General features: G+C 39.6%; 1 protein-coding gene across 1 annotated transcript; it reads right to left on the bottom strand.

Moving 5' to 3' along the window:
• Positions 1-6,073: 6,073 nt before the first annotated feature.
• Positions 6,074-8,915, bottom strand: kcna10a (potassium voltage-gated channel, shaker-related subfamily, member 10a). The gene has a single exon (XM_066703703.1). It carries the CDS (start codon positions 8,820-8,822, stop codon positions 7,125-7,127), a length of 1,698 nt encoding a protein of 565 aa, XP_066559800.1. The 5' UTR covers positions 8,823-8,915; the 3' UTR covers positions 6,074-7,124.
• Positions 8,916-20,576: the final 11,661 nt, after the last annotated feature.

Genomic DNA, 20,576 nt, shown 5'->3' with positions numbered 1-20,576 from the left:
GGGATGAAACAAGAGAAGGCTCTGTTAAGTTTGTTTGCAGCTTTTGTGTTCTTAAATGTGCACTTAGGGTAAATTGACTCCTGTAGTAGAAATGCACATGTAGACACACACACACACACGCACACATACAAACACACAGACCACACGGACACCCTCCCCTACACAGCAAGACTTTGCCACTAGGCTGTGTGCCAGTGCAACCAAGATAGTGGAGCACATAAAAAATGAATTGGCTTTGAAATTTTAATAAGGTGCTTTGCTTTTGGAGCCTGCTCAATAATAATAATAATAATAACAACAAAGATCCTCTTCAAGAAATTCTCAGGCTTGACAAATATTTACCTCCTTTCTTTTTCAGAATTGCTCCCTTCGTGTCTGTCTTTGTTGATTTGTCATTTTTCTCCACACAAATAAATGATTGTTTAATTATTTTGGACATTTGCCTTCTACAGCTACCTTGTTGTTGTTGTATTATATTTCCCAGAGTAATTATAAGATTTGATTTGTGTATGTGTGTGTTTGTGTTTTACATACCTTACATCACCTCCCCCTCAGTAGGAGGCCTTTTACTTTCGCCGGCAGCCAGACTCCTGTTTGCTTGGGAACAGATAACGCACACTGCTTGCTTGTTGGATTACTGAACTGGACCCCTCTCTGAATTCTGGATCAGTTCCTCATTGAAGATATTAAAAGAAAGAAACACGTATTCAAAGAAATAGAGTAAATAAATATATGCTCCAACAAAAGTAGTTTATTATAGTGTATTGTGGACTGAAAGGAGAAGAACTATCTTGGAACAAAGAGTAGTAGGGTTCTGAAACAAGCCACCCATCTGGTCCATTGAGGATGATGCTCTAGGTTTTGTCATGAAGTGCAGGGATCGATTAGCTAAAATCAATCAAGATAAATGGCCCATTTTCTTAGTACTAGATGACCCTACATTAAATGTTAAACGTTTGGAAAAGAAAATACAGCCAAATGAGAGTACTGCAAAACATCTAATGGGTTCAGTTGTAGGGCATGATTAAAAAAACAGGACAGAAGCATAATGACCTACTATTTATAGAACAGTTTTAAAAAGCTGAAACACTCAAATGCCAAAAAGTATCAAACTTGCTGTTTTTTTCTGAGCAAATTAAAAAACAATAACATTCAAAATGCATATCAAAATACCCTGCCCAGTACCACACTAATACAGTCAAGTTTATTTTGCAAGATTTTGTCTTCAGATAAAGGCAGTTATTTCTGCTATTTAAGTATCCTATTTCATAATGCATACCAAACCCTAACAGAAAAACAGTGATCCAATATACAAAATTATCCTAGTACCATAAAGGATTGGGAAAGAATATTATGTGTTATTTCTAATCATTTTATTATAATAATTCATAGAAATCCTAGTGCACTAGCAATGTTCCATATTTCCCAGTCTGCGACTCCATACCAATGTTCTGTTGTCAAGTAATGCAACCAGTTTAGATTTGAGTGTAGAGAGTCACAAAAAAAATCTTATAATGGAGGATTGCAATAGGCCAGTCAACCAGTAAGCAACAGTATTAAGATTAACCAAATTAAAAATACAATCATTGTCTCAAGAAAGAGATCCTTCTCAGTCATACCATCACATGTTGCTGTTGTTACTGATCCTGAAGGATTTACGTATTTGTCTCATTGCTGGTAACCATTTATAATGTTTACAAGAAGATCAGTTAATTAACAGTCTATATATTATGAATAGATGATTAATAACAACCCATTGAAGCATTGATAATGTGGTTAACTGGTAGCCATTCATAATATAGAAATATGGCATATATATGTATGTGTATACATTAGATATTTGAAAGTGTTTAATTCAGTCATGTTAATTGAATTAACATTAATTAATTTAATTAATCTATACTTTTTTCAGTTTCCAGTTAGTTGAATACTGATTTAGCCTAGAGAAACTGTAACAATTCCAGGTGACTGAACTGAGCTAAGACAGGAGGTATAAACCTGGCCTGCTACTCTGCTGATTTAATGAATTAACTCACCGGTTTACAACCACTGTAATCATGCTTTTATGGGTTGTTCTTCATGATGTGTTAATAATGTACAGATGGTTAATTACCTGCTCATTCATGCACCCTTTTGATAAAGTACTACCATTGAAAAAATCTAATAAAAATGGCCAGCCCGCACTGTGCTGTGGTGAATACTGTGGCAGGCCCCTCCGGAGGCTCACAAGCACTTTCCCACTTCCTGCAGCTCAGCCAGAAATGGAATGCAAGGCGAGAACTTGTTAATTAATGGCGGGGCGACAATGGAGCTAACAAGAAAATCATCGCTGCCTGATCTTTTCCTTTCGGCTTGCTCTGGACACGTTGGCACAGAGACGGCAGTGAGTGTTGCCCTGGGGCCAGCTTCGTCACAACTCAATTCCTTTTGTAATCAAATCTAACAAGCAAGTATCTACAAGGATTTTTGTAAATCAAAAGCAAGGACAACGGTCCAAACTCGTCTGCAGCTGGGAGATGAGTTTAAACCTGCAGGGAGAGCACAAGACTAGTTATTTTATCCCCTTCCGTTACCTAACATTGACATTTTCTTAAAATTCAATCATTGGGTTGGAATCTTGGCAGCTAACTCCCTAGTTTGGAGTCTAGCCCTGGGTGCCATAAATGTCTTGTTCTTATACGAGTTGTTGTTTTAACACATATCTCTAAATATCATTATTTTCTTTGATAGATTTAACCTCAGAGCCCGTTTCCTGGTCGGATTCAGAAATTGCTTGCAGACAGTTGGGGTCATTAGTTTTACAACTGCAATTTTTTAATTAGAAAGGGCGTCCTAGGAATCCGTGATGGTCTGGGTTTCCATTGAGAAGGTGCTGAAGGTTTTCTCTGCTAAAAAGAGAATACAGAGAAAAGAAAGTAGAGTGGCTTTTAAACCAAGAGTCACAGGGTTGTGATGTTGAATTGCTATGAATCATTCATTCCCTAAATTCAATAACAGTTGTAAGATGTTTTAAATCTCCCTTATGCCCCCCTGCACCCGCCTCACTATGTGTATGGGCCTTTAAAGATTTGAAAATTAGCATAAGAACTGGAGTGTTATGTATATGTATGTTATGTATGCATTTGTGTTGTGTATTTAGAAGTTGTATTCTGTTTCTCTGGGGGTTGAATTATCTCTCGGTTTTTAATGTTCTTACTTGGTTGCATGCTCTCTATACCTACTGTATCTTAGTTCTGTATCACAGCTCTTTAATGAAAGGATACATCATTGATAGTGAAAATAAAGTAGAAAACACCTTTACCCAATGAAGCTCAACGCAAAGAAATAAACACCTTCCATGTTGTTTTTAAAATGGAATCTGTATTGCATTTATAGAACACACGGCAGCAGCATTTAAACAAGTACACAATGCATATATATGATATATACAGTACCTTTCATCACTACCGTAGTACAATTGATTTAATCTTCTCTGTGCAAACCTGCGTCAGCTGGGGGTCGCCCCTCTTTAAAAGTCAGTCGGAGGGATCAGAAATGAACAGCTGAGCTACCGAAGGATGAGATGCCCAGAGTTGAGGGCAAACACCAAAGAACAGAACACAGTCCCGTTAGAATCCAATAATAACGCTGTCCTGGGTTCCTGCTTTTAGTTGTGATGTCAGGGGAAGAGTCATCATCCTCCGCTGAGTTTTCACACACTTTGCTGGCATCACAGGTGTGCTGTTCTTTGAACCATTTTCTCCTCAGTCAAGTGGCAATCTCTTTCTGTCTCTCTCCCTGTTGATTTTTTAATAAATAACCTGATGCCATTAGGTAACGCTGGTGTAATAACAAAATAAATTGTACATACATAACCATACTAACAATGTTATAATAACAATAACAAAAATAATAACAAGAATAAGAGTCAGTGGGCGCATGGATGTCATTGATGAAACCATACAGCTGGCATGTTAGAGTAACTGGGGTCACAATCGTATCTGAGGGCACCAATATCATCAGCCTTATGCTCCAAACCATAAAGCTCCTGTTGGAACAAAAAACATATGACACCAGGGCCTTGCAGGACCTCAGTTTGAGGGCCCTGAAATAAGGTAAATATTGTATGAAAAACAGGTAGTATACAGAAAGAGAACAATCTGTGTTGAGTTGAAGTGCTACAAGAAATCATACACACCCTGGAGCCTGCTGTGCAGAACTGGAAGAGGAGACATTGATGTTTGGAAAATGAAGTGCATAAACCATACATCCTTGTGCAATAAAGCAACAGAAGTAAAACAGAAGGAAAATTGAGCATGCCACCATCGGTACATTCCCAAGGAAGCCCACCAACCCCAAAGAGGACACTTCAGACAACTGCTGGACTCGAGTGAGACTAATTAGGAGAAAATTTCTGACACTTGTGAAATACAGCCTTCTCATGCTGTATATGAGAAACCAGAGTCCATAAAGGATTGTCCACATCGTATCTGGGAGACAGTCGCACTGCAAAAATGTTACTTTGTGTTGTGTGGGCATTCCCATATGGAAAAGTCACATATCCTGAATATTGATTCTATAGTACAATATTAAAAATGACCAGAAAATATACTAAAGTACATTAAAAAACAAATTAACATTTTAAAATATTTGAATATATGAATGTACATTTAAATATATTGCAGGCACCAATCCACATATTTATACATATATGCTGACATTCATGTACATTGATATATTCAAAATACATATTTCCATATTTATCATTCAATGTACAGTTGTGTTCACGCTCCTATTTCAACAATATGACTCATTTAATTGAATACATATTGCTCATTAATCTGTACTTATTCATATCCTTTCAGAGTTGGTTAAACGCAGATTGATTTCTATGTAATAGGACTGTAAAGTTTACAACTCCTACCCCCTCCCCTCGGTCTTAACTTAAGACAATGAAAGGGAGTATTTACAATCTTGGCTGCATCAGTGTTCATGAAATTCAGAAAATATATGATTGGTAAATACAGACTAACAAACAGTACTTATTTAACTGAACAAAACAGAGACACTTTGCTCCAGTTGTGTGCAGTTGTTGGTGAATCTGCAAGTTCAGTGGAAATGAAAATAGGAGGAAGCCGCTCACTCGAACTATTTAACATGCAGAAGCTCTGTGACATTAATATTTAAAGCAATGACCTATATGCGCAGAGGCTACAAACAGCTGCGTAAATGCATACTGATAGAAACACTTTTCTCTCCCTTTTCAGGCTGTCTTCCAGATCGATATATCTCCTGGAAATTTTCCCTCCTTTCACATGTGGAATTTCCACATTTCGGTTTGCAGTTCTGTAAACAACTAAGCTGATAAACAGGTATCTTATATAGGTTTATAATCTAATCAAAGTAATACCACCACTACTACTACTACTACTACTACTACTACTACTACTACTACTACTAATAACAATAACAATAATAATACAAATTAAATAGACTAACATAGCCTAAAATACAAATTTCACCATTCCATGAGGTATTTAGGCTGCAGTAGTGGTGTGGATTTTACAATGGGTGAATCCAAATGTGAGGAGGTGATGTAAGCTGATTGGATTGCACTGAGAAAACACTTATTCTGCCTATTGGACCCCTACCATATGATACAATAGCAGTTCATCATGATAGGATACCTGTAATGCCATGCTGTTTACAAACCAAATGTAAAAAAACATACTTGGGAGTATTTCATGTTTCTTTTGTCTGCCAGTTTTCATTTTTTCTTTATATTTGTGGTAATGTATTTGCTTTATTGCCTCCTAGAGTACAACCTGTAATGATATATGACCCGAGTTTCCAAAGCTGCTACACGATTTCCTTATACATAAGCCTTTTTAATTACATTCCAACATTGGTTGGAACAAAAACCAGTAGGGTAGGTGGTTCTCCGGGACCTGGGTCATCTTTATTTTTAAGTTTTTTTAAACATTTTTTAATATCTTAACAATAACTTAAGTCCTTCTATGAATTTCACCAGTATGCAATTCATCTGCAATACATCATTCTCTGGTATTTAAATCTCTGTCACACGGTGGGTGAGAAAAAGTTTTAAACAGAAACACATTAAAAAAAAACAGGTTAAATTGTTCAGTCTATTTTCTGTTCTGGTAATGGAAATTAGTTTATTTATAATATGTTTAAAGGTCATATGCTGATGTATTGTAATCAATCAATCGATTAACCAGACATGGTCACCTGTACTTGGGAGTTCATAACTTCTGTTGTGCTGCATAAAGAAGGCACTCATACATTTCAGGACAATCAATGTCAAGGTTCTACATATCATACATACATAAGAACAAAGGGAAGTGTATGCATTTCAAATCCCAAACCTGTTTGTTCACTTTAAAAGAACCCAGCAGAATCAAGACATAGCATTCTTACAATAAAAAAAGACATTCCCAATCTCAGAAAGGAACAATTGCAGCTTTCATAATACATATAGTAATTTCTGATCAAAAATTATATTTACTGAGCACACATTTAATTGAAAACAATAAATAAATAAATACATATTATAACAATGAGCACAGACATCGCCTCTTGTTTTCTTTTATGGGTACATTTTCCCTTTCCTCTCCCCTCATCTTTGATATGGAAATTTTTGGGATTAAAATAAATATATACACTGTACCAGACAGACCTTAAAAGCTATAATTTAGTGACAGAAAACTACTCCAATATGACTCACTGTAATGTCTAAAAGCACTGTTTCCAATTAGCATCAATCATATTTTAGTTTATTGCCACAGATTAATATAATTCAGAATTGAAATATTTTTTAAAAGCCAGTTCGATACGAGAGTGGCTGTTTTCCTTTTGGTTAACGTCAAACAGAGGAGATTGCTGTATAGAAACACAATAAACATACACTTCCATCCCTGGCATCGCTGGCTGAATTAAAGGCCGCCTATCTTGTACCTATCAACCAGAAAGTACTGTGGAGGACATTGCTGTCCCCATTACCTGAGCAGTCAAAGGTGTGATTTATGGAATATGCAACAAGCACAAACGTGAAGCGCTACTGGAGGAAAAACCCAATTCGAGATCATTTGACGAAAAAGTGCTTCCAAATATACCCGAACTGCAGATCACTGCTTCCCGTTTTTGGATTTATCGTTGGGCCAGGTTCCATTGGCTTTGTTGAGGGAGGTGGTGCTGCCCTGCTTTGTGGTCAACCCGGATTTCATAGTGGCCTCCAATTCTGGGGGAAGGGACGGTTTGTCCTCATTCTCCGTCTCGCGATGGTAGAAGTAGTTGAAGTTTGAGACAATGACGGGCACGGGCAGGGCAATGGTCAGGACCCCAGCGATGGCACACAAGGTGCCCACCATCTTCCCCCCCAGGGTGATGGGGCACATGTCTCCATAGCCCACAGTGGTCATAGTTACCACGGCCCACCAGAACCCCTCAGGGATGCTAGTGAACTGAGTCTGGGGCTCATCCACTTCGGCGAAGTAGACGGCGCTGGAGAAGAGGATGACCCCGATGAACAGGAAGAAGATCAGCAGCCCCAGCTCCCTCATGCTGGCCTTCAGAGTCTGTCCCAAAATCTGGAGACCCTTGGAGTGCCGGGAGAGCTTGAAGATGCGGAAGACGCGCACCAGCCGGATGATGCGGAGGATGGCCAGGGACATGTTCTGGCCCGTGTTGGGTTCAGGTGTGGCAACCATCTCTGTGATGAGTGTGACGAAGTAGGGGATGATGGACACAATGTCGATGATATTCATGATGTTTCTGAAGAACTCCTGCTTGCTGGGGCAGACCAGGAAGCGCACAACAAGTTCAAAGAAAAACCAGACAATGCAGGCGGTCTCGATGACGAAGAAGGGGTCAGAGAGAGCGGTGGTGAGGGTGGAAGCCTTGGATGGGGTGCCGAGGGTGGGGACTGAGGTAGATAATTCCTGAGTTTCGTTGAGGAACTGGCTAGCGGTGGGCAAAAAATCCAAGTCCTCCCTGAACTCAGGCAGGGTCTCCAGGCAGAAAATGACGATGGAGATGATGATGACCAAGACGGACACCAAAGCCACTGCCCTTGCGGCATTGGAGCTCTCTGGGTACTCAAAGAGCAGCCAGAACTGCCTGTAAATCTCATTGGTGGGAAGTGGAACCTCCACGTCTTTGATGAAGCCCTCCTCTTCGCGGAACTGCTCCATGGCTTCATTGCCCAGTTCGTAGAACACAATCTCATCAGCGAACACATCTAAAGGGACATTGGCCGGTCTACGGACTTTGCCTCCGGATTGGTAATAGTACAGAATCCCGTCAAAGCTGGGACGGTTGCGATCGAAGAAATACTCGTTCCTCATGGGGTCAAAGTAATCCATCCTTTTCTGGGGGTCTCCCAGGAGGGTCTCTGGGAACTGGTCGAGGGTCTTGAGACGAGTCTCAAAACGGAGTCCGGCAATGTTGATGATCACTTTCTGATCACCATCATCTAACCCCCCCCTGTCCCCCATAAAGTCCTCGCCACACTCTTTGGCCAGCTTGCTGAAAATGGTCTCACTCTGAGTGCCCTCGCTGTTAAGGAGAAGTTTCCAGTTGGACATCAGGCTGGCACAACTGGGGCGTCCCCTTTTTGGGGTCTGGGTGGATGGAGGTAGCTGGCTATTCAGGCAGTTGCTGCCGTGGTTGAGATCTGTGATGCCAGTTGTCAGAGTGGTCATCTCACTCACAAACTTGGGATACAGCGGATCCTCTGGGTCTCCTGAATCCCCCATGTTGATTTCGATATCGTCCGTGTTCTCAAAGCTGACAAGTGCCACCTCCATCACCCTCCAGCTGCACATATCAGCACCCCCGGGCCTCCCAGGATGACGGAATTAGTAAAAACAGCAACAATAAAAACAAAACAAATAATAATTAAAAAAGAAGCCCCTGAAAACAATAAGGGGAAACACCCAGCTCAGTCAACCAGCAATAGGGAGAAATCCAGGGCCGTTTTTCTTCTCTCTGACAGATCTGAGAATGAAAAAAGAGGAAGTAGAATCAGGATACACGTGTTCACTCTACGTAAAGATCTGTTTTTGGACTGTTTGGCACAGAGAGGCATTAGTGTGCTTGAAGTTGTGACGTAGAAAAAGATCCTCATGTGCCCCAACAGCTTGTTTCTTAGCTACCAAGGTCTCTTTGGAAACTGGCAGGAAGCAGCAGGTGGAAGACTGTGTTTGTGTGTGTGTGCGTGAGCGTGTGTGTGCGTGCTTGCAAGACTGGAAGTGACAGATCCCAGAAGGAACACCTAACTTTGATGGCTGAGTCAAACAATATATTGAGTGACTGGTACATTTACACAGTGCAAAGCTTTTCCTTTAGGTTAAAAAATGTGTCACTGTTGTATTTATTATTAGTCTAATTTAATTTGTCATCAATTAGTGTAATGCTGTCTGGGGTCTGGAGGGGACAGACTGGACAGACAAGGATCAAACCCTAAAAGCCGTCACTCCAGGCAGGGTTGTTAGTGCATCCCCAGGACACACAGACTGCCTGGCAGGACAATAACTGTCTGCTATGTGCATCCCGGGAATACTACCAGAGCATATGCAATACTACACATATGATACTAATAGGATTCCATGTGACTGTTGGTACAGATTACATAATCCATAATAACAGTGTATTCCCCATCTGGTTTCATTCATAACCTTAACCGAACACTGGCTAGTCCAGTTGACTCTCCTGCATTCCCATGTGCCTGTCCTAAAACCCACAACATGCTTGACACTCCACTGGGTTTAAATAAACTGACATGTGAGATTGTGCTGGTGAGTGAGGGCTGTGAGTGCAGTGGTGTAGGTCCATTGTACTGGAGGATGACCTTGGAACATATAAATGGTGGAAAATAGAAATCCCCTCAGAAAGTTGGGTCTATACAGTGATCTTAATACCAAGATGAAAACCTGCACGGCGCCATAGAGACGCAAATGCTTTGCAAAGACGCTACATCATCTGGGTGACTCAGCACGATTCCTTATCAGTGCCCATAGTAAACAGAAGCCCTATTATGACTCTCTCATTGGCAGACTTTCTTGTGTGCCTCTGGGTTTACAGTTTCAATATTGACCCACGGTCTTGGAATGGAGGGAAGTCTGTATTGGGTTTGATGGAAGAATCTGTATTGAATTTAAAGGTAAGAGGACACTGGGTCATTTCCATGTCTCCAAGTTCTGCCCTTTGTAAGCAGCAGCATGTTTCCATTGATCAGCATGGAAGAAAGTTAAAGCCGTTAAAGTTGTATAATAACAAAAAATATTAAAACAGTGCCAATAGCAGCAATGTAATGCATCAAAGTCTATACATTATCTACATTTTTGTGTTGGAGTATTTACATGGATCGTAAGCTGCACAAGTTAACATTGCAGCTGCGATACAAAGTTTGCTTTAGGGCCGAACAGCATGATGCCAATCAAGTTCAAAGTTGGTTTCTCATTCATTCTCCACATTCTCCCCATTCAACAAAGGTATTTTTGAATCTATTTCAAAAGTGAAGGATTTAAGCTTATCAAAACCACAGAGGAGACCACTGGAAAGGTGATTAAGGATTAATTTTAATCAAAAACAAAAAAACTATCTGTTCCTGCAAAGATTTTAAATAGCTACCATTCTATTAAATAAGCAACCTTTTGATGTAAGCTGAATCAATTCTGTGCCAACAGATTTATAACAGTGTACTCCATAAACTCACTGTGAAGATGTACTCTACACATGTCAACGGGGAAAGCATTCATATTGATAAGGAACAATCATGAACCAGGTACCACTTGTATCACTACACAGCAGGTTAAGCACTGTAAAGTAGGACCAACACCCCCCCAATAAAAAAACAACAACAAGCTAATGGCGTATTTATAGTGCATGACCTGCTGTAAGAAGTGAAATTTGTTATAAATAGATTCCTAGAAGTGAACAGCAGCTTTCTGCTCCTTGTGTTGACCAGCTGTTTGGAAAAAAAGCAAGGAAGAAAGGGGATATCATTGTTGTTTCCGTTTAAAAGAAAAACAAAGCCAAAAAGGCACTCGCTTCATTAACTGAGAGGCTACACAATGTAGACAAACATATACAGTCAGGGATGTGAAACGCAATAACTGACAGGAAGGATTTGTTTTCCAGCGGAACAACCAACTAAGAATAGCACAGAAACTTCTAGTTATACAGGAGGAAATGCAAGGGAAACAGCACAGAAGCCAACAGTGCTGGCTGGTCTAAATACGGTGAAGCGTCAGGAGCTGTGCAGGGGAGGGGACAGGCAGACCATTATGATTGCAGCCAAAGAAGTCCCAGGAGAGACTGCGGTCTACTGCAAACACAGACGGCTATGTTTTACACAGCGACACACGCACACAAATGCACAGACCAGGGGAGGCCACTAGGCATGTATCACTACAGATCTCAATCTTCCTCTCACACACACTGAGACATGCGACTGGGAAAGCCCTCGCTATTTTGCAGTAGGACAATAAGGATTTAAAATCTATGTGGCAAGTAAATTTCTCACCATACAAACGAGAGGAGGCCATTCGCCCCATCGTGCTCGTTTGGTGTCCATTAATAACTAAATGATCCAAGGATCCTATCCAGTCTATTTTCAAATGTTCCCAAATTTTCAGCTTCAAAACTTCCCCAAATCGTGATAATCTCTTCTCTGTATATACACCTAGCTGTAGGCTACATTATTCTCACCCTTCATTTGAGACGATGCAAATCATTTTAATAATAAATAATTGATAACTATATTAATTAATTCAACTAACTGAATCACTGAATTATTTAAAAGGAATGGTTAGTTACTTTAAACTAAAAATGTATATATATATATAAAAACAGGAATCAGATTAACTCTGGGTGGTATTTTAGCGACTGACTCAGAATCCCAGAGACAAAATTCAAATTAGAAACATGCTTTTTTCCCAGTTTATGATTCTAAGATCCACATTAGATGGAATAGGTTGCTAGGTCCACTGGGAGCTGCAGTCTGTGCTTGGCATTGCAGTACTGGTTTCCAAACTTTCATTTCTTCCCCCTCTCCACGGTATCATATGCGTCTATGCCATAATCTGTCTGGGCTCCCGACAGTGCAAAGCTAAATTATTGTATTCCCCTATTTACATATTTAGAATGGGTTTAAGCTGGCACAACATGCTGTGAGAGAAAATAGGAGTGTGTATTCAGCCTTCATTTAGGGAGAAACATTACACTGAACATCCTCTATCCTAAAATCCTTATTTACTACACCTACAGTCTCAATACAGTACAATACCGTCTGACAGAGATAGATATTCTGTTAAAAAGCAGTGTTTTTCTTGCACTCAAAGCTGGACAGGGGATCTGACTGCAGAGGTAACTGTAGCAGTGGCCTGGCAATGGGCTTGGGCACACACTGCGTCTCGTAACAGAGGAGTCTGCACTTGACAGTGAAGCAGCAGAGCGGGGAGTGCCGAGACACAGACCGTACTGCAGCAACAAGCATGCCGCAGAGAGGCCGGTGTCACACGCAATGAGACGGAAAATGCAGAACCTAACTCTGACTGCCTGGCACACTGTAACCTGTTCTATGACTCTAATGTATTCCTGCACACATTCAGGCACACAGAAAGAGTATATATTGTAGTGCCTATGTGTCCTTTGGTAGTTTTCGATATTGGAATGTTTTAAACGTCTGTATTTAGATAACACTGTTTTGTGATAATGTAAAACGTTTTATAGAATAATAGAATGTTCCAGATCCGTCTTCAGTCCTTTCCTCAACAATGGGATTTCATTGTTTTATATCACTTTCGATCATAGAAGCTCCCGGAACTAGTACAAATTCTGCTGCCAGAAAATCCTCCCGTGGGAGAGAAAAGCATTGTTCTTGGCATTCACTGAGGGAGGTTACTCTCTGATACGCCACACCGATACCGGTGATGAAGACATACAAAGTGTACTAGCAAGAGAACAAGATGAGGATGAAGAGGTCATTGCCTACTGTTTCTGCTTCTACATTTTTAAAACATTAGGTTCTGGAACAATTCGTTTTCCATTGCCAAGGAACAATAAGAAAGGAGAAGAAATTATAGACAATATAAATAAGCCCGTGGAAGGAGCAATACAAGAGGAGCACAGGTCATAAATTAGCAATGGTCTTAAGGAGGGGGATGGAGAGAGGCTAGAAGCAGTAAACTATATCTCGTAAAAACTGTATATTACTTCTCTCTTTGATCGGATCGTGTGAAAGATGTTTTACGTTGACCAATAAAGTTCCTAAAGACATGGCGCTAGTGCTTTACTGGTTTCAAAGGTTACATAAGAAACCATACACAGACAATATGACAAACATGCAGTTTTCGTGGCGTTTGCAGCAATGAAAGTGGATAATAAGAGAAAATAAAGAGCTTACATTTTCCATAAAATGCTGGTGGTTTTCAGAAAAAATGAAGGTAAATTAAAGTCATGCCTCTGGGAGTGTGAGTGTGCCTTTGTGTCTGTGTGCGTCTGTGTATGTGTATATCTGTGTTTGTGTTTATCTGTGTGTGACGGAGTAGAAAAATGGCACTTTAAAGGAATGACTAAAGGCGGTAACAATATCTCACACTTGGAGCTGTAAGGAGACCCCTGCAGATGTTTAATTAAAGGATGGACTGACTCATCATCAATCACAATGCCTGTGGAGAGAGAGGGTCATGTGGGGCATTGCGGAGCCATGAGAGCTAGAGAAGGCCGGGCAGCATGAGTCAGGGAATGAGAGGGAGAGGGAGAGAGGGAGAGGGAGAGGGAGAGGGAGAGGGAGAGGGAGAGGAAGAGGAAGAGGGAGAGGGAGAGGGAGAGGGAGAGAGAGAGAGAGGGAGAGAGAGAGAGAGAGAGAGAGAGAGAGAGAGAGAGAGAGAGAGAAAACTTTTGTCGGGACTGAAAGCTCGACTAATTCACTTATTCACTGTATCATTTGAGGAATGGCTGCCATTAAGCCGCCACTTAGTAAACACCAATAAAAAAATCAAATACATCAAAAATACATTCTCTGACCTCCCTGACCCTAAGTCCTATGCTCGTGACAGCCTGGCTGTGGTGCGTCTGTGTGTTGTCTTTGGCTGTGTGTCACACACAAGAGAGTCATTCATATGTATGGTCACAACATGGCGTGACATCACCGGTCACCTAACCAACATGACTGCCAGCAACCAAGCAATCACTCCAACTGCCAACATGAAGACCTCTCAGAGTTTGTGTATCAGTTTGTGTCCCCCCAAAAGCCAAATGCCTATTTTATTACAACTTGAAATGTGTATTTAATTCTTTTTGACAACTGTACATTTTCAGGTATGTGGAAAGAATGAAGCATGTCTTTTCATATTTTGGAAAATAAATGTATAAAACCATGTTCTTTCCTTGCCAATTACATTTAAAGTCTTAGAACAATTTAATCCTATTGAAAAATAAATGGGTAATTTAAATAATATGTCTATGATGGTACATTACAACAACGCATTTCCACAAAGCAGCATTGTGTTATGAGAATACATAGCAAAATATCTTGTTAATTTAAACCAAATAACAAAGACTTTTACCAAAAACTTTTATAATCCTTCAAACTAAAATGGTTTCAGAATTGCTTTAAATGTTCTTACAGACTGTTCTTTTGTCAGGTTTTGCACAATAAGGACCACCTTTCCACCAAAGCATTTTAAAATTATGCTGAATGTGTGTGATGATGGCTTCAGTCCGAGCCGATCCTTTTGATTCAAGGCACACCACCTGTAACATAATTTGCAGACATTAAGAGTGTTATTGAACTAGCTAAAACTAGTTTGTCAGACCAATTAAGGTACAGGGAGGTGTGTTGGAATTAATGTCAGAAGACACTCTGTCCCTTGTTTGAGACAGCTATTGTGGGAAACAAATACTTTGTCCAATGCAGAAGCAGACAGATAGCGTCTGGTGCATCCTGAATTAAAGATGCCAGAACATTCAGTTCTAACTAACAGTTGCAGGAGGTCAGTGAGCAAAGAATGACCCTAATTCCACATAACATTCTGCTTATATGACAGAAGGACAGTCCAGCGGTAATGATATTCCTACACACATTCTCTTGTCACCCACAGAATACATATACCAGGTCATTGTTAAGAATTGTACATTGTGAGAATCCGTATTTAATGTCCCGCACTAACTTAAGATGTTATCCTCTTGTTAGGTCAAAAGATCAAACTTATTATTTATTACTGTCTTAAAACCCTCAGGGCTCAACAAGAGAGAGAGAGGGATATAGAGTTTCATTTCTGCTGTACAGCAGGTTGTGGACTTTTTAGTCTGGGGGAGTCTTGCATAAGTGCAAATAAGCTATATGGAGATCTTTTGTTGCAGTTGCAAAAAGGAGCACTGCACATACATAACAATGACAACGAGCAGGTGTTCCACAAATAAAAAAACACATGATATTATGTATATATGCAAGTTATACAATTGTATTCTTTAAGCCTATGTAGCCAATTAACTATTAGATATTAAGGTGAATACATTAGGAGTATATGCTAAGATTTGGTACCTTTCTGTTTACAAAATAACCCCTAGAGTCCATATAGGGAACATTTCAGACATTCTTAGTTGCAAATAAATAGGCCTACATCTTCACATAACCTTCATATTAACAAAAATCCAGGAGAGGAACACACTTTGTTGCAGTCAGCAGGGTTACTAAAATGTTGATGGAACTGCCTAAACTGTGAACGGCCACACCACAGAAATCAAAGGGGTGATTGATAACTATGTCAATTTTAATTAACAATATTGATAAAACTATTCAGGAGAATGATTACTTTCGTTAACAATAATTGTGAAACAGCAATAAACGATTTGCAATTAAATCCAAACAGTTGATGTAGACCAACAATGAAAACTAAGAAAAACAGAACGCAAATGTAATGTAATCTGGAATGCAGAAACTGTTATACCTTATTTACAACCATATTTGTCAACATATATTCCACATATCTTATATGAAAAACGACCATTCTAAGTAAGAAAGTTTATTTAAAACTCAAATGGGACACAATCCAGAATGCATAATAAATGTTTCACAATTTATATGTATTCCTGATGGTTTCAATCAAAGCTCACGCACTCTTCTGTTTATCATCGGTCTCCTGTCTGATCATGCCTAACCTTGTTTTAGTTATGTTCCAGTGAATTTGTTTTTGGGTTTTACACTACAGTTTGTGCACACAGAAATTTGGAATGCAGAAAGAGAGCTTTTTTATTTGAAAAAATCATGAATTACGCTGCAGTGGGAAAATGCAAACTGACACGCAAGTAAAAAGATTGAATGAGCAAAACTGAAGTAATATGTATGTCGCTTCTTTGTTCCATCACTGTTTCTCCCCTGGAAAAGTTTAGCCAACTCCTTTTACAGTGGCGAATCTCTTCAGAGAGTCGAGCTCTTGGATTATTTTTGGTGCCACGGCACAATTCCTCTCCGTCTATCAGAATTTGACTGTGCCTTGCTTTGCATGTGGCAAAACATTAGACTCAAAGAGACTGAAGAAAGAGCCAGTTCCCAGAGAGACACAAGGACATAAAAATGCTGTAGTCCATTTACAAAATGGGAAACAATGAATAAAGCTGAATAAAAGTGTAAAGCTAGCAATAAAGAAGAACAAACAAACAAAAAAATACTAGCAGGTAGGAAATATACTGTGTATTATTAAAAAAACCTTGAGATTGTTACAAGTGCTGACTTTAGAAGGCACAGCCACCTGGAAGGTATATCATCATGCTGAAACTAAGCTGTGACAACATTCCCTCCAACTAAAAACAACACAGTGTTGCGAGCCAGCAGCACCTGTCACCTCCCCCATGCTCTTACCTGAGTCTCTCGCAGGACTTCCGGATGTACCCCTCCTTGGTCAACAGTGCCAAGATAACTGTGAGCTGCAGACCTCCCCTGCTCCCCTCTGTCATTCAGGATACTAATCAGTGGATCAGAGTGGCAAAAGCTTCTATTAAAGCTTCGATTTTGTAACCCTATGCTGAGACAGTAACCAGACCCACTGAACACGAGCACACACACACACACACACGCACACACATGCATACACCTTTTACCTATGGCTAGGCTGCCAAGTCACACAGGGACTGTCTGTTTCGCCTAGGCTGACCCTGACGACTGTGCTTTGGAGATCTGCAAGAACTCCTCTCATTCCTGCATGGACTCTACATAAAACGCCCGATATACCAGCTTCTTCAGACTTAGCAAACGGTAGTACAGTAAACTCAGAGTGGATCTGCTTGCATGAACAAAGTGTTTTCATTGTATGTGTGTATTGTACATCCTAAACTGCATGCGTGCCAAATGAGCTTGAATCTCTGCAAAAAAAAAAGAATGTTGTATAAAAGTATACATACATTCAGTGCGTTCCAGCAATTCATTTAGTTGAATAAATATTGTTCCATAAACTTCTTGATCAATTATATCTAAGCAGAGTTTGTAGATTCAGCCTAGAGAAAATGGTCTTATTTGATTTCCTCCTTCAGTGCTGACTCTTATAAAGTTTCTGCTTGTTAAATAGACAGCCCTGAAGCTCCTGCTAAGCGAACTTACACCAGGCAGATCAGTTTCAGAGTATTTGGAGCTTTATGGACTAGAACAATTTACTTACTAATTGCTGTGTAACATTCCAATTGAAATTACTCCTTTAAAAACGTACTGCGTAACAAGAAGTCTACAGAGAATTAGGCTTAAAGGTAAAGAGCAAATATGAAAAGAGCTTTCTTCACAATAAAACAATGTTCAATAATAATCATAAGACCTAGGTTAGGTGAACAATTAAACTGGTTCAAGAATGGTTCCACACTGGACAACAGCAGACTATTCCAATTGATTAAGATGGAAAGTGAGTTATGCAATATGCATTCCCCATTCCATCTCCAGAAATAATAATACGGATATTGTAAATATAAAACTGTGCATGTTACATAGGAGATCGAATACACGGTCACGTCAATATACATGCATTTAGGATACAATTACATAATCGTACCATTATGAGATACAGTTGTAGTAATTTAATGAATTAATCCTCAAAGGGAGGAAATAAACCCAGATTATGCACTGGCCCATCACAGCCAATAAAACCCCCAAATAGAAGTTAATTCCACTCCAATCAATGTGGTTTACTTTTCAGCTGAATAGTGTAGCATTACAAAGCCTCCATGATACTGATTTCAGATAGCCCTCAGATAGCCATCTTACCACAGATGTTACTGTTACAAATTATGCTAATTGCTAGACTTTGAACTACAAAAACAACAACAATCTAACAAACTTAAAATAAGGCTAGAAACACCTTTTAAATGTAAAATAAATGCAGTCTGAACTACAAATAACTAAATGAGTAGATTGAAAGTATTGACAAATGGTCCTACACTGTACTGAAGCGCCAGGATAAAGAATGGGGGGTTCACTACAGTGGCGGTACAACGTGCCTGAGGAGGAGGTATGGTGAAGCAGCGGATGGGTGGTGGCTCAGTATCAGAATCGTGGGTTGTGAGTGGATCTGGGTTTGTTAGACGCAAGCTGAATAATTGAACGGGGTCATTGCCCACGGAAGCCCGGATCCTGGGGGGAAGGTAATTAATAGGGCCTGGTGTGGGGTAAGTACATTCACCCAGACAGGGACAGTTACCGAATTGGTTACTGTGATTTCTGGAGGGACTGAGGGAAGGCAGTGTAGCAATCTGGGACGGTGTGTGTGGGGACTGTAATCTGTGCCTGTCTCTCAGTTCTGTGTGTTTGGTGGTGGGGTAGTTTGTGTCGGATGTTTGTTATTGTTGTAAGTTAGCAGGAAAAGTGAGTAGACTATACTTTAATTACCAATTTGTGTTTAGCCTAGGTACGGGACTGTTACTGAAGTGGAAGGCCTAAATATATTTGTATGAAAAAGCGATAGCACGTGACCCACTTTATGCACATTTTCCATGTAATTTTTTAAGAAGGGACCTCACTTTTCCCTGCACATTTCCTAGTTCAATCAATAATAGCCTGACAGGATTGTGCAGCTCTGATACAAATCCACGGGAATAGAAGTGGCATCGTCACCACCTTTATTTTTAGGTGAAATATGCGACACTGTGAAAGCAATTACCATTGATGGAAAATTAAGCAATACATGTTATTCAGAATCTTTTAGGTTACCATGGAATCTTTACAAGCACAATCATGTACAAAAGGCTTAAAAGTTAATCCTCCACAAATAAATAAAGAAATAACGAAAAACTGAATGAAAAAGTGTTGTTTTGGATGGCATTCTGAGGGAGTCAGATTTGACACAAAATTATTGATTGCAGGTTAGCAACAAAAACAGACTCATGTCTTCACCTACAGCTTGTTATAGGAGTTGATGAAACAAAAAAGCAAAAATGTGCAGATGTTATACAAAAAGTTAATTTTTAGAGGTTAATATTTTGTAATTTCAACAATAATAAAAACTATGAATAAGCATGAATTTAATATTATAAAATATCAGACAACAATGGTGCTATTTGTATGCTTTTAAAATATCCACTCAACCAGGTTTAAAGCATGTTTTGACAACTGTACATTGCAGAGTGCTTTGCCTCCAAACTATCCGCTTTAAAGAAAGACATTTTCCTCCTAATATTTTCTTTGGGTAATTTTTAATAGGCCAGAGTGCTGCACAGATCTGAGCATTAAAGTCATATAAATGCATTCAGATCAGAGATCATTTTGATCCGTATGTATACACGTATGGCAGAGTTAAAATAATCTACTTTATTTGGATTTGGGTTGACCCTAGATTTCAAATGCAAACACCCACTACTAAGAAGAGTTCTTCTCCCGTCTGGTTTACAGGGCAAGTCCTGCATTTCCACTCCATCACAAAGAGGGATACCTAGAGACTGGAGCTCTAACAGTTATTGCATAACATTGTGTCTTATTATACGTGGGGTCTGAATTTTTCAGAATTGCTTTATTGAAATTGTAATTCATTTGTTATCCTGCTGGTGTCTCTGTAGCCACTCCAGCTCCACTAAAACAAATGTGAATAAAGAAATTAACACAATAAGCTCTGACCAATTAGACAAAGAAAACAGAAATCTGATGTTGTTCCATTCGGTTGATGTGTTTAAAGTACCTGTGCATGTGGTGTCAGAAAAGCTGTTCAAAACACCATTTTGTTTTTGATTCTGGACAAGAATCAAATTAAATGTTATATAACCAATAAAGGGGACATTCTTTGCATTTATAGTTGGTTTATATATATTTTAACATTTTCACCGCTGTGATTTTAATAACGGAAAAATATGAAAATAATGCCCTATAGCAGTTCCTGTATTACTTTTAATGAGTTCTCTTTAAAACTTTTATAAATACCATAGTCATTTAAGTACATTTGTACCAGGGGCGTCGCTAGACCCTGTTTAGGGGGACTTCAGCCCCTGTATTTTCTCTCAGCCCCCCTAAAAATAATATGATTATGAAGTAACGGCGCAGTCAAACTGTCCGACAAAACACTGTCAGCCCCCCTAAAACTTGAAGTCTAGAAACGCCCCTGATT

The sequence above is a fragment of the Amia ocellicauda genome, chromosome 5, assembly GCF_036373705.1.
Source record: "Amia ocellicauda isolate fAmiCal2 chromosome 5, fAmiCal2.hap1, whole genome shotgun sequence".
In the NCBI taxonomy this organism is placed as follows: domain Eukaryota; kingdom Metazoa; phylum Chordata; class Actinopteri; order Amiiformes; family Amiidae; genus Amia; species Amia ocellicauda.
This window is presented reverse-complemented; position numbering and strand designations above follow the sequence as displayed.